The sequence below is a fragment of the Nannobrachium achirus genome (assembly GCF_963921795.1).
Source record: "Nannobrachium achirus genome assembly, chromosome: 18".
In the NCBI taxonomy this organism is placed as follows: Eukaryota; Metazoa; Chordata; class Actinopteri; order Myctophiformes; family Myctophidae; genus Nannobrachium; species Nannobrachium achirus.
This window is the reverse complement of record NC_137825.1, coordinates 35241516-35259060: the sequence shown is the minus strand read 5'-3', so window position 1 is coordinate 35259060 and position 17545 is coordinate 35241516. Positions and strand designations below refer to the sequence as shown.

Below are 17545 nucleotides of genomic sequence, written 5' to 3'. Positions count from 1 at the left end.
TTAAGTCCAGGGTTTACATGATGACCCACTGCTTTGCAAGGCAGATAATCTCATCAGTGGGCAATCTGCTGGATACTGGTGGGCAAGTGTGTGCACTCAAAAACAAAGATTTAAAGGGCCAGTGCTAGCAGCATATGTTCCTGTAATAAATTAAGACAATGCTTTGAGTCGCTGCATACATATTAGGGTTGGGAACTTTGGATCCTTTAGGTCAGGATGTTAACGAGTCCCTCTTGATGGTCTGATTCCTTAACAGTAGGGTGTCCAAATTACCTTTATAGGTCTGTAACTCTGAGTGTACAAATGAAACCAAATTGACACATACACTTCTAAACCCATGTCTACACCAGACAAAACAAATCAAATAACTGGACATGGCTCGGCAATAATCTAACATTTTTTAATTACCATGTATGAATGCACACATTTATAATGGCTTGCCCAAAATAAAGAAACTGGAATGAACTGGACCCAAAGTCAAACTTTATGTAGCAGAATTCCAAAAGTCATTAGTAAATCCACACAGGCCAAACCTTTACCATAAACAATATTTTATTGGCATTCACACAAAGCTATTAGAGGACATCTTAGGGGGCTCACAGGGGAATGCAATAGTAATACACAGCTTCACTCATTCATTAAGCAGCTGGAACTTGCCCTTTTTCCAACCCTTCACCGAACTAGACTCCACTTCCACAGTGGGCAGAAACCAGCTCAGCAGCGGACAAACCATAGGAAAGACAGTAATGCCTAATTTATGCTTGGTTGAGAGCCACATCGCGCACTGCAAATAGCATATCTACATGCTCACAACACGTCGCACTAGGACATGCTGTGAGCTTGTAGATAAGCTATTTTCTGTGCGCAACCAAGTATAAATCACCTGTGAGGAGGGGGGTTGGGGTGGGAGAGCATTTTGTATAGAACAGTGGTTCTCAAGGTGAGTCCAGGGACCCCTAGGGATCCTTAGAGGGGTTCCCCAGCTAAACGTGTTACCGTGGCTATTGAAAAGTAGCAGATTTACAAGCGCATCACGAAATGTCCAAAGTATTTGGAAAATGTTGAATAATTTAAAAAATGTAACATAAATCTTCTCTTCTAGGGGGGTTCCCTCAACTTCCCTGGCACAAAATCTTTACAGATTGTGGTCGGCGGCCAAATACACATCAATTCAGGGGTCCTTGACATGAAAACATTTGAGAACCACTGGTATAGAACATGGAGGGGGAGGGAGAAGTCACAACACATGAAAGGATGAATGATCTGCCACACCTGTGATTTCTCTTTTTTACAAACCGGCAAACGGCAGCGGAGGGTCGAGCCCCGGAACTGCACCGGGTACTCAGCACCACAACACGCCACACCATCTCACCACCGTACTGCACCGCATCTTAACAGCTAACCAGCATTACTCAACAGCTACACAACTGCGCCTAGTGCACAAAAGATAACAAGAAAGAGGGTTAGAGTCAAAGGGAAAGCAAATTTAACCAGACTTAAAAAGAAAATACAATTTTTTAACTTTAGATAGCTACAAAATAGCTACAATGCCAGATTAATACTCTTTAGAACATTTTGCATTTAGATCACTGTACATTATGCAATATTTATGCAAGGCTGTGTGCACTTCCAAACGTGACTATTTTCTACTATGATAACAATTTTATAAATTCTCATATAACCTTGATACATGAGTGTCAAAACAAGGGATTTAAATATACACAGGGAAAAACTAAATTCAACATGAATTTACTGAGCAGTACAAATGCATATGCAATCAACTGAAAGATGAACAAAAAGGTAGGTAAGCCTTACAAATCCCTTTCAACATGCTCACCCAAACTTACAATAATACCACAGATACAAGCAAGCATACAGAATTAGCTTGTGTACGCAAAATCAAGGAAGCATTTACGTTCTTTTGTTTTTACATTTTAGACCAATTCCAATAACCTTTTTGGTCTGTAATCAGTGGATTTTATGCGGTGTCCATTTTCCAAGTTAGACTCTTCATGACGACCTCTGCAAAGGCTCAAGCATCTGCGATCTGGAAGGAAAGACAAGACAACGAGTTAACTTAAAGCTCAACATCTAGCTGGCTAACCACCTCTTTAGCTGACCTGCATGGTTATATAGAATTACCTCGTTTCATTTGAATAACATACTGAGACTAAGGCCTTTATACGCATACAGGTGGCGGCACACACTGACAATAGCATTTCCACAAGCTCAAAACATGTTGTGCGACAACGTTCAGTTAACTTCTGTGAGCTTGTAGAGCTGCCATTTTCAGCATGTGCGACACTGCGCAATCAAGTATAAATCAGGATTATTAAAGGAACTATTTTTCAGATTGTTGGATTGTCCATCAACTGGAATTACCAACTTCCTAGCAGACGTGGTAATGTAGACTTCACAGTATTATACCTCCCAAACCCTAGCGCTAACAAACTGTACTTTTTTTGTTGTTGTTTAAACCCGGGCATTATTTGGAAAAACAAACCTTGGGTCCACTCCAATCCCCTTTGTGAGAGGCTGGGAGAAAAGCACAGACACAGGCGGGTACAGCGCTCTGTGCGTCTGTGGTCCTGTGGACGTACCTCTCCACACCACCTCATACACCAACTGACAGCCCCGCACCACCGCCATCATGACGACCTGCTTCCATTGCAAACACCGTTGCCTTGGTGACCTGCTCCTTAGCAACTGCCATCGCGCCCAGCAACAGGCAGGTCATCACACACTAACTGCTCTCATACTGCCACACCCCAAACTGCTCCTCTCTTTGCAAACAGGACTCCGCAGCTTGGAGGAAAAGATTCCACATTTAGGTGAACGTTTCGAGTCAAGCAGCCCTCCCCCCACCCCCATAAATGCAATCCCCAGTATGAATAAAAAAATATATATAATCCCTCCCCACCACCCATTCCTTATTTGATAAAGAAAGCAAAGCAATTTGAAAAAGATCCCCATCCGTGTGTGCTCTTAAAAAAAGAAAACAGAGGCTCTCAACTCTAGTCCTTGGGGGTCCCTAGCACTGCTGGTCTTCCAACCTACCAGGAGTTAAATGCATTGACGTGAATGGTGATGTTACTGACCGGGTACCAGATGGACCCGGGCAGCATAGTAAATGCAATTAACAACCTGGTAATAGAAAAAAGCAGTACTATGGCTGCTAGGACTTTAGTCAATAGCCAATGCTCACACTGCACGCATAGACCTTGGATTGTAGGCTACATCAAACCCATCCACAGGAACCCCCATTTGGTACATGTATTAACACAAACTAAACCTCCCTTCTTATCCAAAAGTTGCAGAGTCAGAATTCTGCAGCCTATGTTGCCATCAGTTGTTGAATTTAATGTATCAAGACAGCAGAATACGACTCACTAACTACCATAGAGTACCGAAGTCCTGACGTCACTCGTTCATTCATCCCCTGGGTCGCAGACATTTTTTCTTCTATGAAGAAACACTGGGCCATCTTAAAATCGTCTAATATGAGCATTGGGATCCAAAAATAAACAAACAGTCTCTCCGATATTGTCGGGAGGTGGCTCTGTAGAAGTCATTATAGTCAGTCACTCATATTTGATTAAAAAGTCTATGGGAAAATTGGGAATTCAGAATGGGGGTAAAAAACACGACCCAGGTAGGATGTGTAAATTACGGCAGACTGTCTTCGGTGCTCTATAACAAAACCTGTGTATCACCCGTCTTAAGAGCACTCAAGACCCCACGCTCCCCCTTATACCGTCTCAGCGTGTCCAGGTCAAGGCTCTGCTTCGTTGTCCATTGGGGATTTGGGCCGGCTCTTCGATCTGGACCTGGACTTGGACCCTCTGTTGGAAGGCGGCGTTTGACTCCGGGACTTGGACTTTGACCGGGACCTTGATCTGGAGGGGGACTTGGTTTTGCTCCTCCGGGGGCTCCTGGACTTGGACCTGGAATAGGACCGGGACCTGGAACGGCTGTAGCGGGAACGGCTTCGGGACCGGCTCCTGCTCCTGGAACGACTGCGCCTGCGTCGACGGGGACTTGTCGAACGACTAGTGGGAGAGAGGGGGGAGATAAACATGAACTCCACTACTCATATCAGTCATAAGGATGACGTGTACAATACACCAGACTGAAACAACCTTTCAATCGCTGTTCCTTTGCGTCGCATTTTCATGTCAAGACTCAAGAGCCCCCAATTAACAAATATTAGGTGCCCCTTTTGAAAGGAGTGTGCCAGGAACTACCATTAAGATCATACTTTTGTTGTCACATTAGATTTAAAGGACATCTTCTTAATTATAGATTGTATCGCTAATACCATGTACAGAAGGTATACAGGAGTAAACATCTTTTTATTTACACATTTTCTCATTGGGTTAGCTTCTAGCTCAGTGTGGTGTGAAATAAAGCCCCCGACTCTAGGGGGCTTCATTTCACAACACAAGGAACCCTGGGAGTCCCCAGGCCTCTCTCTCATCAAGATCAGACCCTTGACCATCCCCCACCTCCCCACGTGCAGAGGCATCTCGAGTACTGTACATGATGTTTCCAGTTTTGCAACGGGCACGTGATGCATGTCTCACCACGTGCCCGTACCATAAAACTACTGTACATTTTGCACAAGCCTCACACGCATAAAAAAAAACAAGTTTGAAGTGAGCGGTGGTGCCTGCACGTGTGTGGGGGTGGGGGTGTGTGTGCGTGCGTGCGTGCATGTGTGTGTGTGTGTGTGTGTGTGTGTGTGTGTGTGTGTGTGTTGCTCACAGAGGTGTGTGTGTGTGCGTGTGTGCGTTGCTCACCCAGCTGGAGTGTGTGTGTGTGTGTGTGTGGGGGGGGGGGGGGGGGGGGGGGGGGGTGTGCGTGTGCGTGAGAGAGAGAGAGAGTGTGAGCCATACTTGCTCACTCAGGCCCCAACTGGTTGCAGTTGATGCTCAGGGTAAGCTAGACTCAACAGCACCTCTCTGGTCACCCAGAGGTACTGAGGCTACATACACCTCAGGCTACAGACAGACAGACAGACAGACAGACACACACGGATACACACACGGCCACGCTATGGAGACGGTGTGACCACCGCTCAAAAATGCAGATATATTCAATTACATCTATACTATAATTTTGCGAATGTCTGTCTGTCTGTCTGTCTGTCACAGCGTTTCTCCTCAGTGGCTGGAGCAATTGATCTGAAATCGCATCACAATTAGCATATGAACACACCTAACATAACTGTGAAGCCCGTTTGTCACTTTCACAAATCGTATGCTGTATATTAGCATTTTTATGGTGTATCTGCTATCTATTCTGCATCTAGCTTGAGGCTCATCTATTCTGCATCTAGCATGAGGCAACATGTTTAACCAGCTCTCTCTGTCTGTCTGTCTGTGTGTGTGTGTGTGTGTGTGTGTGTGTGTGTGTGTGTGTGTGTGTGTGTGTGTGTGTGTGTGTGTGTGTGTGTGTGCAGGCAGGCGGGTGTGTGCGTGGGCGGGGGGGGGGGGGGTGTGGGGTAGCCATTAAACGAAACGGGTATTTCTTACATTGATGCTCCTACATATTATCATGCAAGCACCAGTTACAGTTACTTTCCATCCCTCATATACTGTATGCACAGTGCACATCCCATAACCCACACACTGCACATCATTTTGGAGCTCATATCTTTGAACGGGTAAGGGCTAGTTTCATTAAAGTGTCAAATCAAAAGATCCACATGCTTATCGCAGCGACCCCAACGTGGGGTCCAGGGACCAACAGGGGTACAAAAGCACCCGTATGGGTTGTGTAACTTAAGAGTGTTAAAATGGAACCATTCCATTTGTTCACTCTCAAGAGTTAAATATTAATCACTGAGGATTGTACACGATTAGGGGAAGATCAAAGACACTGCTTAAAATAAATGCTGGTTCGTGGCCTAAATGCATCGCGACGCATTGTGAGCTTGTAGATCGGCTATTTTCAAATGATTGTATATTGGGCTGAATGCTTAATGTATGTTTTGTAATATTAAAATACAACGTAAGCAGTAAAGTTATCAAATAAATTTAAGGGAGTAAAAGTAGCTCCTTTCGGAACCCCTCACTCCACTGCTACGCAGCTCCGAGCTGCGTAGCAGTAGAGTAAAAGTACAATATTTGGAATGGATCATCCAAGATATAGCGGAGTAGAAGTACTGGAGATTGCAAATACTCAAGTAAAGAGCAAATACCTAAAAACTGTACTTGATTAGGTACCGTACTCGAGTAAATGTACTTAGTTACTTTACACCACTGTTGCGTATACACAATAAAAACAGTTTGTAATTGATTATATCTGCATTTTTTCGTATTAATTCCTATTACTGTACCTTCTGCTCCTCCGTCCGTAGCCTCCGTACCTCCGTGGCGGCGGCCCGCCGCCCCCCCTGCGGCCCCCGCCGTAGTGGGAGTCCGGCGGGCGGCCGTAGCGCGCCATCTGCACGCGGAGCTCCCTGCCGTCCAGCAGCGCGCCGTCCATGGCGTCCATGGCGTCCTCGGCGTCGCGCTTGTCGTGGAAGCGCACGAAGGCGAAGCCGCGGCTCTCCTTGGTGTAGCGGTCCCGCGGGATGTACACGTCGCCCACCCGCCCGTACTTCTCGAAGACGCGGCGCAGGGTCTCCGGCGAGGTGCGGTACGTCAGGTTGTCCACTTTGAGCGAGGTCATCCCCTCCACGTCGGGCGGAGGCCTTCCGTAGCTCATGGTTTCTGTCCGGGTTCTTCTTCTATCCGACTGTAAACCCGAAATAAAAACAGAAATTCTCGCTCCCTGTTGAAAAAACTAAACTAAACTACGTCTGTGTTGACGTAGTTTTGTTGGTATATTTGCGTTTAATCGTAAGAATTCAGGTGGTTTCGGTGAGAACACGTCGCTTCATGTGATTGTGAAATGGCGGAATGCAGCAACTGCAACAACAACTGTTCCTTTTTGTTTTTCTCCTCCTCCTCCTTCCGCTCTGTTCGGTCGTCTGTCTGAGACCCAGCGCTCCAAGCCACACACTGCCCCGTGTGGCTTGGAGGAGCAAAGCGGACACATGCATTTCTCTCAGGAAAGCCTGGTGAGGCGAGGTTAGACACATGCAGACTCTATTCCAGGGGTCTTCATCAGGGGGTCCGGGACCCCTAGGGGGTCCTCAGAGTTACTACAAGGGGTCCTCCAAATCTTTGTGTGGTATGATCATGTTTTTTACATTAAGCATTTGAACCCTATAGCATCCCTATTCTGTGTGGAAAATAGCCGATCTACAAGCTTGTAGATCTGCTATTTTTGGCAAAGAGGTTTGTAGAGGGAAAGGAAAAGTGGTTAAATGTCTGAAAATACACATTACTCCAACATGATGACAGTGCTATCAAACAAATCTAAGCTGTTATGAACATAACACAATTTTATACAATAGGCCTATGTAGTGAGGGTCACACCAGCTCTCTCTCAGCTATTGGGGTCCTGAAAACGTTGAAGACCCCTGCTCTATTCTCAAACTTTTAAATTCCAAGGTCTTCCCTTGACTCTGACAGTGTACAAATGATTATGGAACCAAATGAACCCGTCAGGGTTTTGATTTATGTATTATTTAAGTGTTGCACAGGAAAAAATTCATGGCAGTACATTTCACTGATACTGATACAAGGTCAACTAAAATGAAACTCAGGTATTAAGGCAATTAGGAAAAGGGTTTATTTGGTTCCATTTGTAAAAAGAAATACAAAAATAAAATAGCAACTACTACAATCACAGTAAATTCACTTATCATCGCTGTCCCATTCAGCTCTGTATGCAAACCGACGTGAAGTCATTACAATGAGAAACTTTCTCCAAATAATAACTTTATTATTATGATCTAAAATAAAAGGTTCAAAATAATGTCTTCTTCAATGACTAACTGTTACATTGATTTGAGAGATGTATTTTGCTCTCCACACAGTGTGCATTCTGCTTTGCAGCCAGTGTGTGGCTCTCGCGCTGCACTGCAGTCGGCTCCGTTCAACAGTGTTGCCATGTCCACCTATTATAAGCAACGTTTGGCTTGTCTTTTCTGTAAAGTTGCCAGAAGGCCTAAAGTTGCGGGTTGCAGTTTTTTGGTCTTGTTTAGGTTAGTTGCTTATTTTGGCTTGCTGGCTACTAAAACAGTCGTTCTCAAACATGTCCATGTCAAGGGCTCCCCAAATTAATGTGTGTTTGTTAGCGGCGACCCCCTTATCTGATGGGGACTGAATATGTTACGAGCTTTTAGATCAGCTATTTTCAGGTGTGTTCTACCGTGATACACAATATACTGTGACCTGTAGCCAAGTGTAGCCATTCAAAAGCAGCCTGTGAGAAAGCATATCTCACAGGAAGAGGGGGCTGGGCTGCAAGAATGTAGACATCAGCCTAGTAGTCTGAGGTGAACTGAAGACTATTGTCTTTATTGAGGTGATAATGGCAGCTCCTGAAGGAATTCACACATTAAACAATAGACCTGCCATGTGCATGTCACTTGCCATGTTAGTGGGAGGGAGGGAATATACCATCGCAAAAAATCTAGAACACACACACACACACACACACACACACACACACACACACACACACACACACACACACACACACACACACACACACACACACACACACCACTGGTTTGAGTTCTCTTTGGTCTTCTTTAAGGCCGGGCTTGTCTTCATAAACCAGGTTGCTTATTCATTTCGCAAAATGTGGCAACACTGCGATTCACTTGTAGCAAGGTCACGTTCAGGAGTAGCATCGACCCCTTGGCCTAGAAGGTCATGTACATGGCGCCTACTCTAAATGCTCTTGTGTTGACGATTTATTGTACGTTATTGTCTTCAAATGCCTTGATGCATTGAAGCCCTCGGGGCTTTTTGTGTTATCCTTTCATAGTTGCATTGTATAATGAAATAGAAATACATTCCTGTATCCCGCACGGCGCACGCACACATACGCACACACACGAAAATTAAATCGTTCTGTTTTTGTGTTTATGAATTTAGCTATTACTATGTTTAGCCTACGTAATAGCTACATTCATAAAATAAATAATGAGCGGTTTCCCTGACAACAAGCAAGTATAGACCACCCAATCACAGCGAGGCAACGGTCAGATCATCCTTCTAGGCTATGGCATTGGCAGGTAAATTCCACCATCTCGTGAGAGCGTGATGGTACTACAACAACAACAACACCACAGATCTACACGATGGTAGCGCAGGGACCCAAGCGTCAGCTTGTAGATCTGCGCTTTTTGAGGGGACGAGCGACACCGTCGTACCGCGGAGCGTAAACGCGGCTTTAGAGGACCTTCCAGTGGTGTAAAGTAACTACATTTACTCAAGTACTGTAGCTTTTCTTTTTTTTCCCTTTTTTTTTTTTTTTTTTTACTTTACAGGAGTATTTACAGTGTCCTGTATTTTTACTTCTACTCCACTACATCTCTGAATCGGATCCAAATAGCCTATTGAATCCACTAGGCCTACATTTATTTTAAAACTTTAGCTAGGCCTACTAGTTAATTTGTAGTTTTAGATTATTATTACAAAACATATTCAACCATATAGGCTACATTTCGGCTATTTCGAAAATAGCCGATCTACTATTTCCAGATTATTTTTGATATAGGTCTAAATTTGAAAGTTATGAAATGGGACTGCATAATGAGTAGGCCTACTTTTGGTTAAGCACATTTTGATACCAATAGGCACATTTAGGCTATTCACTCAATTGAACTTGTACTTGTAACAGAGCACTTATAACATTGCAGTATGAGTATCGATACTTTAACTTGAGTATAAAGAAAATGAGAGTATATATATTTATTTATTTATTTATTTCCACCAATGGGAGCTTCGATGGGAGGACTCACTGCAGCAAAACCCTGCTCGGTCCATCAGGGATTTATGCCTGACGTCAGGACCAGGGGGGAGCGATAGAAACCAACTGACAGCAGCAGCATCCCCAAACTGGACGTTAAAGATGCCGCCGATCGGCGTATTATCCTTCTGTGTCACTTTACTAGATAACAGCAAAGCATAATAAATAATACATCATCTGATCTGTTCTATTTGTTGCATCGGCCGGGCTGGGCACCATCATCATCATCATCATCATCGGTCACGGAGAGAGAGGAGATCACTGTGGTTTCTTGCGTGCCAGACATGCAGGCAGTCGACGCATCATCATGAACGCGCGTCTCAGTAAATTAAACCAGAGACTTTTTCTTTTTGTATCTGCATCAGAACAAGGATCTTATCGATCTGACATGTAACACATTTTTTATATTGTTTTAGAGCAAATTAACGACAAGCTAAATCCGATCGCAATCACGTTCAACAAGAAGAAAAGGGCCTTCATGTGCAGCAACACGAATGGACGAAGTAGGATTATAAATGAAGAATGACATGAGCGACAACAACAGTACCGCCGCTGCGGCGATGAATGTACAGTGTTATGTTCTGTAGGGAATATTCTTCTTCTTGTGCTTTTCTATTGTCATCATTATTAGTGTTATTATTTTCTATTGTCGCTGGAGATGGGCGCTCTGACCAGCAGGCAGAATGTAGGCGTGGAAGAGGTGGATATCCCGTCCAATTCTGTGTACCGTTATCCACCAAAATCTGGTAAGTTAAGTGCACGTGCACGCTAGCGCCCGCGCACGCACGTACGCACGCATGCACACACACACACACACACACACACACACACACACACACACACACACACACACACACGCGCGCGGGCACGCACGCACGCACACACACACACACACACACACACACACACACACACACACACACACACACACACACTGTCACTCACTGAGCAGCATGCAGCAGGTCATGTACATGTTAGTCACTATACTAGTCACACCACCACCTCACACACTGGAGCTTTATTGCAATATACGTGTGCGTGTCAGTCTGCATGTCTAATGGGGAAAATGGCTTTTAAATGACTGGTTCTCAATGTCGTGGTCCGGGGAACCACCAGAGGTGGTAATGGTCCCTTTATATAAGGTCTGTGACTCTGACTCTGAGAGTGTACAGTACACAGATATAGCCTTTAGAAACACAAGAACACAGGAGTGTAAATTGGAGTATGATCACCATCATCATAGTCATCTTCTTCTTCTTCATCATCAGCATAGTGACATCATAGTGATGATGACAGGACATTGTCTGGTGGTGTTGAGGTCGGAGTATCCACCTACCTGTGGGCAGAGAGAGAGAGAGAGAGAGAGAGAGAGAGAGAGAGAGGGGAGAGGGGGGGGGGGCTCCACATTGGCACTGACACAAAAAATAAATAAAAAGATCCTCTTTGTTTATTTTAGCTCAGAGTGTACAAATGGGACCAAAATGGACCAATAAGGCTTTGGTTCTCAAAATGTTGGGTCCCCATCCCCAGCAAAACGTGTTAATAGCCTACACCATCACAATTTTAGACACTTCATGGTACATGCTTTATACATTGGCTATTCAAAATAGCAGATATACGATATACAAGCCGCACTGCGAGCTTGTACATCTGCAAATTTTGAACATTAAAAAACAATCTTCTTGAAAGTATTGGAATTTGCAACACGTTTTTTTCCCCCAATTTTGAGGGCCCCAGGCACAGGGGGTCCGTGACCAAATACACATCAATTTAGGGGTCTTTGACAGATATGAAAAGGTTTCAGATCCACTTTGGCATACTATAAGGCTCATTTGTTGTTCACTCAACACTAAGGGCTTTGACTGTACAGTGAAAGGATAGTTCATATTTACAAGTTACCAGTGGTTTTCAAAGTGGGGTCCAGGAACCCCCAGGCCAGGGGTCCTTGAGGGGGTTCCAGGGGTCCCCAGGAAAATGCGGAACAGTTAACCAGCAGAACCTGGTCTTTGACTCTTTACCATGCCGTACCATGCCATGCTATGCTGTGCCTTGCTCAAAAGCTTAGTGGAGTGAAGTCCTATTAAAGTCCTATTTAGTTTTTTTGAAATGTTGCAAAATCTTGACAAATCTTCTGTTATGGGGGTATATTTTCAGATGGGGGTCCACAGCCAAATACATCTCAATATGGGTGTCCTTGACATGAATATGTTAGAGAACCACTGCATCTTTGCTCCATCTCTGACATTATAGGGCAGTCCAGTGCAGTCCAGTCACTAGGACGATATACTGTGATAGACTGGGTAGAGTCTATACCCCATATAGACTGCCACAACAATACCTGATCATATGTTTCAGCTTGCGTATAGCCATATTAGAGGGCTGGAGGTGTGTTGATGATTTAGTAGGCTAGGTGCTAACAGGTTGATGGACTTTAAGGCTGAAAGCCTGAAACCTTCATTTCTTAGCAAATATTCTATTGATTACTTTATTGATTTATCAGATAGACCAGATGGACACAAACGTGTTGAGTGGTATGTTCAGGTAGAATGTCTATGGACGTTTTTAGAACTTTTTACACAACACACCATCAAGTGTCCGGAACATGTCTAGTTTGTCAACATGTGGATATTTCAAAATAACACATAGATTTCTAATATATCAATAGCAATATTATAAGGGTTCTGTTCTCCCAGAAATAAGGTTAATAATGAATCATATTGCAGAAATGTGATGCTGCTCGCCTTACCCAGAGCCTTGTATTAAAGAGTTCTGCCAATGCGGGGTCAGAAACAGCGCCGGTCACATGATTCATGTAACTCATAATGTCACTTTTCCCTCATAGACTCCAATGCATTCTGTAAACATCCGGTTCGCACTTTGTCACTATTCGCCAATAGATGTGTATGTAGAAGACCTGGCCCCATGAAGTGAACGGGAGTGACGCGACTCTCCATTAGAGGGCTCTGGCGTTGCCTAACCGGAAATACATTTTTGGTTGTGGTGATATCATGATGATTTGGTCTAGTTGAGAAGCGTTAAAAAGGAAGGAATCAATTACCCGTTTAGGTGTTATTTTATATTTTGCACGACACCAACAGTGTCGTGCAAAAACAGTGAAGATAGCAGAATTACTGATACGGACTCCCCTGTGTCAATAGCAATTAGGTTTGACTGGTAGCCTGTCATGCCCAGTGTTGCACTGTCGGTTGGCCCTAACTGCTCTGTCAGCACAGCCATCAATCTGTTTTATGTTTCTTCGAAGAGTGTGTCTGAGATGGGATGGGATGCGTCCTTAATGGACCTTTTCACGGATGAGTAAATGCAGCTGTAGGTAATAATAACATCATCTCTGGGTGTGTTTCATTCGGATGTTTTTGTGTGGTGGCATGGGCAGCTCCCGGACAGGTCACTTCATGTTAGTGCACAAAAGCACCTAAAGGAAACACACTCGCCAGTTGCCATCAATGATAATAATACCTTTCAGGTGCCACTCCCATTACCCTGTTGACTTGTGGTGTCAACAGTTGTCATTAGTCTTGGTGTCGTCAAAGAAAGTCAAATATACACAAGTAAGACACCCTAAGGCCGAGAAGCAATTGGTTAAACAGCGTGTTAAAGCCTAGCCTCGCGTAGCCAGGCTTACTCATCTGCGAAGAGAGAAGCCTGGTCAAGACCATAGGCTGAAACGGTGCTACTTCCGCCGGGAGAATTTCACCGGATGTTATTGTTTTTTCATATTCCCCGCTGGCGAAAAAAACTGTTCTACTTTTCCCGACCCATCGGTTGTGCTCGTAATAAACAATATCCAAATAAAAACATGGATTCTGACAAAGGACACCTATTAAAAGCGAGTTAAGAGCTACAATCTTTATGTAAACGGACTGCAATGCATAACTTCCGTTAACCGCAGCACTTCCGCCACTTCCGGTGTCTGTAGGTTCATGCCGTTTTCACCGGCTATTCTGACCAGGGTGGTTAAAGCCTGTGAACAGCCTGTGAAAGCCACAGCCATTCAGCAACGTGCCACAGACCCATTTGAGTGAGCGTTACACCAAATGTGTTACTTACAACTTTTTGTGACCTGCCTTCATGGATGGAATGGGAGGGAGGAACTGAAGTCGATAGGTAACGAAATGTTGTGTATTAGCGTGACACACGGACGGACAGACGAACACGAGCTGGACGTTTTCATAATTATATCATCCTTATTATCAGATTTGATTCCTCTGTGGAGGTTCATAGTCATTTCATCTCTGAAGAAAGTACTGCATCGGGGATACGAGTGTGCGGCTACACAGAGCTCATAGTGAATCCCTCCAAAACCCCCATCTGAAAATATTTTGTGCCAGGGACCTCCGTACCAGATTTGAGTTGTTAGAATGTTTCAAAAAATCTTCCAAATATTCCACATTCTAAAATGTCAAGATTTCTTGAAAAGAGCAGATCTACAAGCTCACAACGCTTCACAGCACGTTGTGACCTTATAGATCCGCTATTTTCAAACAGCCGACATATACAGTATATAGGTTTGTGCTCATGTGGCCTGTAATAGTCGCCTCTTTTGGGTTTGCTTTCCTAGACCTGGTTGCTTATTTCTCTCACAAGATCTGGCAACACACTGGTCTTTAGTACTGTACGGACACAGCAGCTCATACTGTCATCGTAGCAATGTGTTCAGCTCACTGCTCTGTTTGGACGGGTGACATAACACCGTGCTCTAAACACAGGCGTGCCCTTTACGCTCACGTCCTGAAGGAGACATGAAGAGTAATGAAGAAGAGCGCATTGCCTCATGTCTGGCTGACATCTCACAGTAGATGTCAGCCCACCACCTCAGGCTGAATCCAGAGCTAAGTCCTGCCCTACGCAGGATCAAACTATTGCAATACTAGACAACTCCCTGGTGACTTCGGTTCCAACTGCTAAGAACCCTGGTGTTGTCCTGGACAGTCAGCTCTCATTCAAGGCACACATTCCATCAGTCATCCAATCCTGTTCACACAGGTTCACACTCCAGGCATTGACAGACTGGCAAGTGCCTCTGAGACCTTTTCATAGAGTAACCCCTGCACTCTATGGACATCCGAAGGATCAGACCCTTCCTCACCCAGGAGTCACTCAGCCCAGCTCCTCATCCAGACATCAGTCATATCAAAACTCGACTACTGTAACACTCTCCTCACTCGCCTCCCAGCATGTGCACCTAAGCCTCTCCACTCCAAACGATCCAGAGTGCCGCAGCACGATTGGGTCTTCAACCAGCCAACAATTTCACATATCTCCCCCCTTCTCCGCTCCCTCCACTGGCTCCCAGTTGCTGCAGAGTACACACTGATGTTGGCCTTCAAAGCCTGATCGAACCCCACAGATAAATAATGTGAAAATAGCAGATCTACAAGGTGCTGTGAGCTTGTAGATTGGCTATTTTCCCTTTGTTTGCCTCTTTCTTAGGTAATATTTGACAAATTGGCCAATGTTTGAAATTTTTTACAGTATACTTTGAATTTCAAAAGTATTTCATAAATAAAGTCAGTAGAAGAATGGGGGAGTCCCGTACACTCTCTTCACTTACGACACATTTATTGGTACAATGTTTCGATCAGTCAGACCTTCATCAGGCATCATCGACCGAATCGTTGTCATCTGTTATTTTCACTACCCTCTGATCAAATGAACCAAAAAATAAATAAATAAAGACAAGATCAGTTAGAAATGCGTGTTAGTTTGATAACAACCTCTCCTACACATACAAAAATATATATGATGAGGAGGTTGGTGCCTTGCATGGTTGTAAAGCGCCGTAGATAAAGGCGCTATATAAATGCAAAATGTAAAAATTAAAAAAATGGAAAAAAGGAAGGAAGGAAGGAAGGAAGGAAGGAAGGAAGGAAGGAAGGAAGGAAGGAGGGAGGGAGGGAGGGAGGGAGAGAGAGGAGAGGTGGTACGATAGGAAGGATAAGGCTGGCTGGTATTAAAGTGTTGGCCCTCTTAACCGCCGTATTGTTGGCTAATGGTGTGAACCTGATCTGCCAGCCCTGGTTCCTGTCCCCGTGTCCCTGGGATGGGATCTGGTGACACACGGAGCAGAACCAGGGCTCAACTCAACCTGTCACACCAGCTGTAAGTAATAATAAGGTGACGAAAGAAGGGGAGCCCAGTCATTGAGCTAGTGTCTGCGCACGTTTCTATGTATGTGCAACATGTACATGTACATAATATGTATTTACTCTATGTACACACCCATGCACTTATATATATGGTTGTATATATAGTGCACGCCCTATATCATCAAAGAAAACCGGTATGAGCTGAGGGGTAAACTTATGTTTGAAGAAGAAATGTTTTCAAGTGCTGTTCCGCTGAGCTTATATGACCAGCACTTAAAAGTATAATACTTAAAAGATAAATACATAAATAAACATTGTTTTACATTTTATGCATGATTATAAACATTTGTAAACTATAAGCCTATTATAATGCATTATAAATGCGCTTAAAGTGCATTTTAGAGCCGATCTTACTATACAATCTTACTTTTCAAATTTAGATGCTACAAAAGATATACTTTGCGCGAGCTCACAATCTGTCACACTGCAACCTGTCGAGAGCTTGTAGATATGCTATTTTTGAAAGAGTTTGACAACATTTTAAACCTTGAAAACCCTATAGTTTATTGAGTACTTTTGCTTTTGGTATTTTAAGTATATTCTGATTCATTTTGAAATCAGATATATACAGAATCGTCAATCATATTTTGGAGTGAGCGTTCGGAACAAGTGCCAATGAAAGTGACTACTGGCCCATCACAAAGCGTCTTTTCCGGGACTTGGCAAAACACTGCCATAGACGGTATCTGCACACGCATCATGAACGGCGGACAAGCTCATTTCCCAGATTGACACTAGAATGATGACTTTGCCTGTGTAATATATGGTTGAAGTTATTCCGTTGTTCACTGGACCATTATTATAGTCTCAGGATAATGGCCAACACTGTGATTACGCCCAGAACCTCTAGTTTTATATAGTCCTGTTGTCATCAACGCCTTGGTCTCTGGTTGTACAGGCATGCAGTGCTTTACGTCAGTAACTACCCAAGTACTTGGACATAATTAAATGCTTTGTTTCAGCTTATGTGTTGTGGGTGGGGTTTGCGCCTTAGAACAATACAAGTGCCTGTTGTAAAGTTTCAACGATATACAGGTATAGATAAAATGTTTCAAACGGAATAAAAAGACAATGTTGCGGAACAAAATAGGATAACACAAAAGGCCCCCGTGGGGCTTGATTCATTGATTTACAGTACTTGGATCAATCAATCGCCATTGTGGTCCTCAGTCTATTAGTACAGACAGACATAACAACAGACAACAGACGTTTATTGCTAATAAGCCCACTTTAAAAACTATACAACTATCGCAAACTATGAATCTGAGACCTTACTCACAGCATAACTAAATAAATAAATCCAACAGACAACCGTGTTAAACTGCAACACCATCTAGAAGCCATGATTTGACCCGTTTTTTAAAAGAGAGTATGATTACTGATGCTCTTTATGGAAGGTGGTAGCATGTTCCAATTATCCGCTCCACCGTGTCTAAAGGAGCATTTACCCCGTATCCGTTTAGAACTTGGTCAGTTTCCATTATGGTTTGCTCTATAGACAA

At 43.9% G+C, this 17545-nt stretch overlaps 2 protein-coding genes across 4 annotated transcripts in view; one reads left to right on the top strand and one right to left on the bottom strand.

Moving 5' to 3' along the window:
• Positions 1 to 563: 563 nt before the first annotated feature.
• srsf2a (serine and arginine rich splicing factor 2a) lies at positions 564 to 6892 on the bottom strand. Of its 3 annotated transcripts, none has more exons than XR_013962964.1 (4): positions 6341 to 6892; positions 3755 to 4049; positions 1932 to 2047; positions 564 to 1433 (listed from the first exon to the last, which is right to left on the bottom strand). XR_013962964.1 is itself a non-coding variant. In XM_080747070.1 (3 exons), the coding sequence occupies exons 1-2, from the start codon at positions 6709 to 6711 to the stop codon at positions 3773 to 3775; spliced, it is 648 nt and encodes a 215-aa protein (XP_080603196.1). In that variant the 5' UTR covers positions 6712 to 6892; the 3' UTR covers positions 564 to 2047; positions 3755 to 3772. The 3 variants fall into 3 exon arrangements, 1 of the variants encoding a protein (XP_080603196.1); XR_013962965.1 differs by having other exon boundaries at positions 1954 to 2047; XM_080747070.1 differs by having other exon boundaries at positions 564 to 2047.
• Positions 6893 to 10534: 3642 nt separating this feature from the next.
• The window catches only part of rnf157 (ring finger protein 157), a gene marked incomplete at both ends in the record, with an annotated part of 43873 nt that continues 36862 nt past the window's right edge, over positions 10535 to 17545 (top strand). Inside the window, one exon of the mRNA XM_080747370.1 lies at positions 10535 to 10622. Coding sequence (XP_080603496.1) covers positions 10535 to 10622 — 88 coding nt within the window. The remainder of the gene's footprint in view (positions 10623 to 17545) is intronic.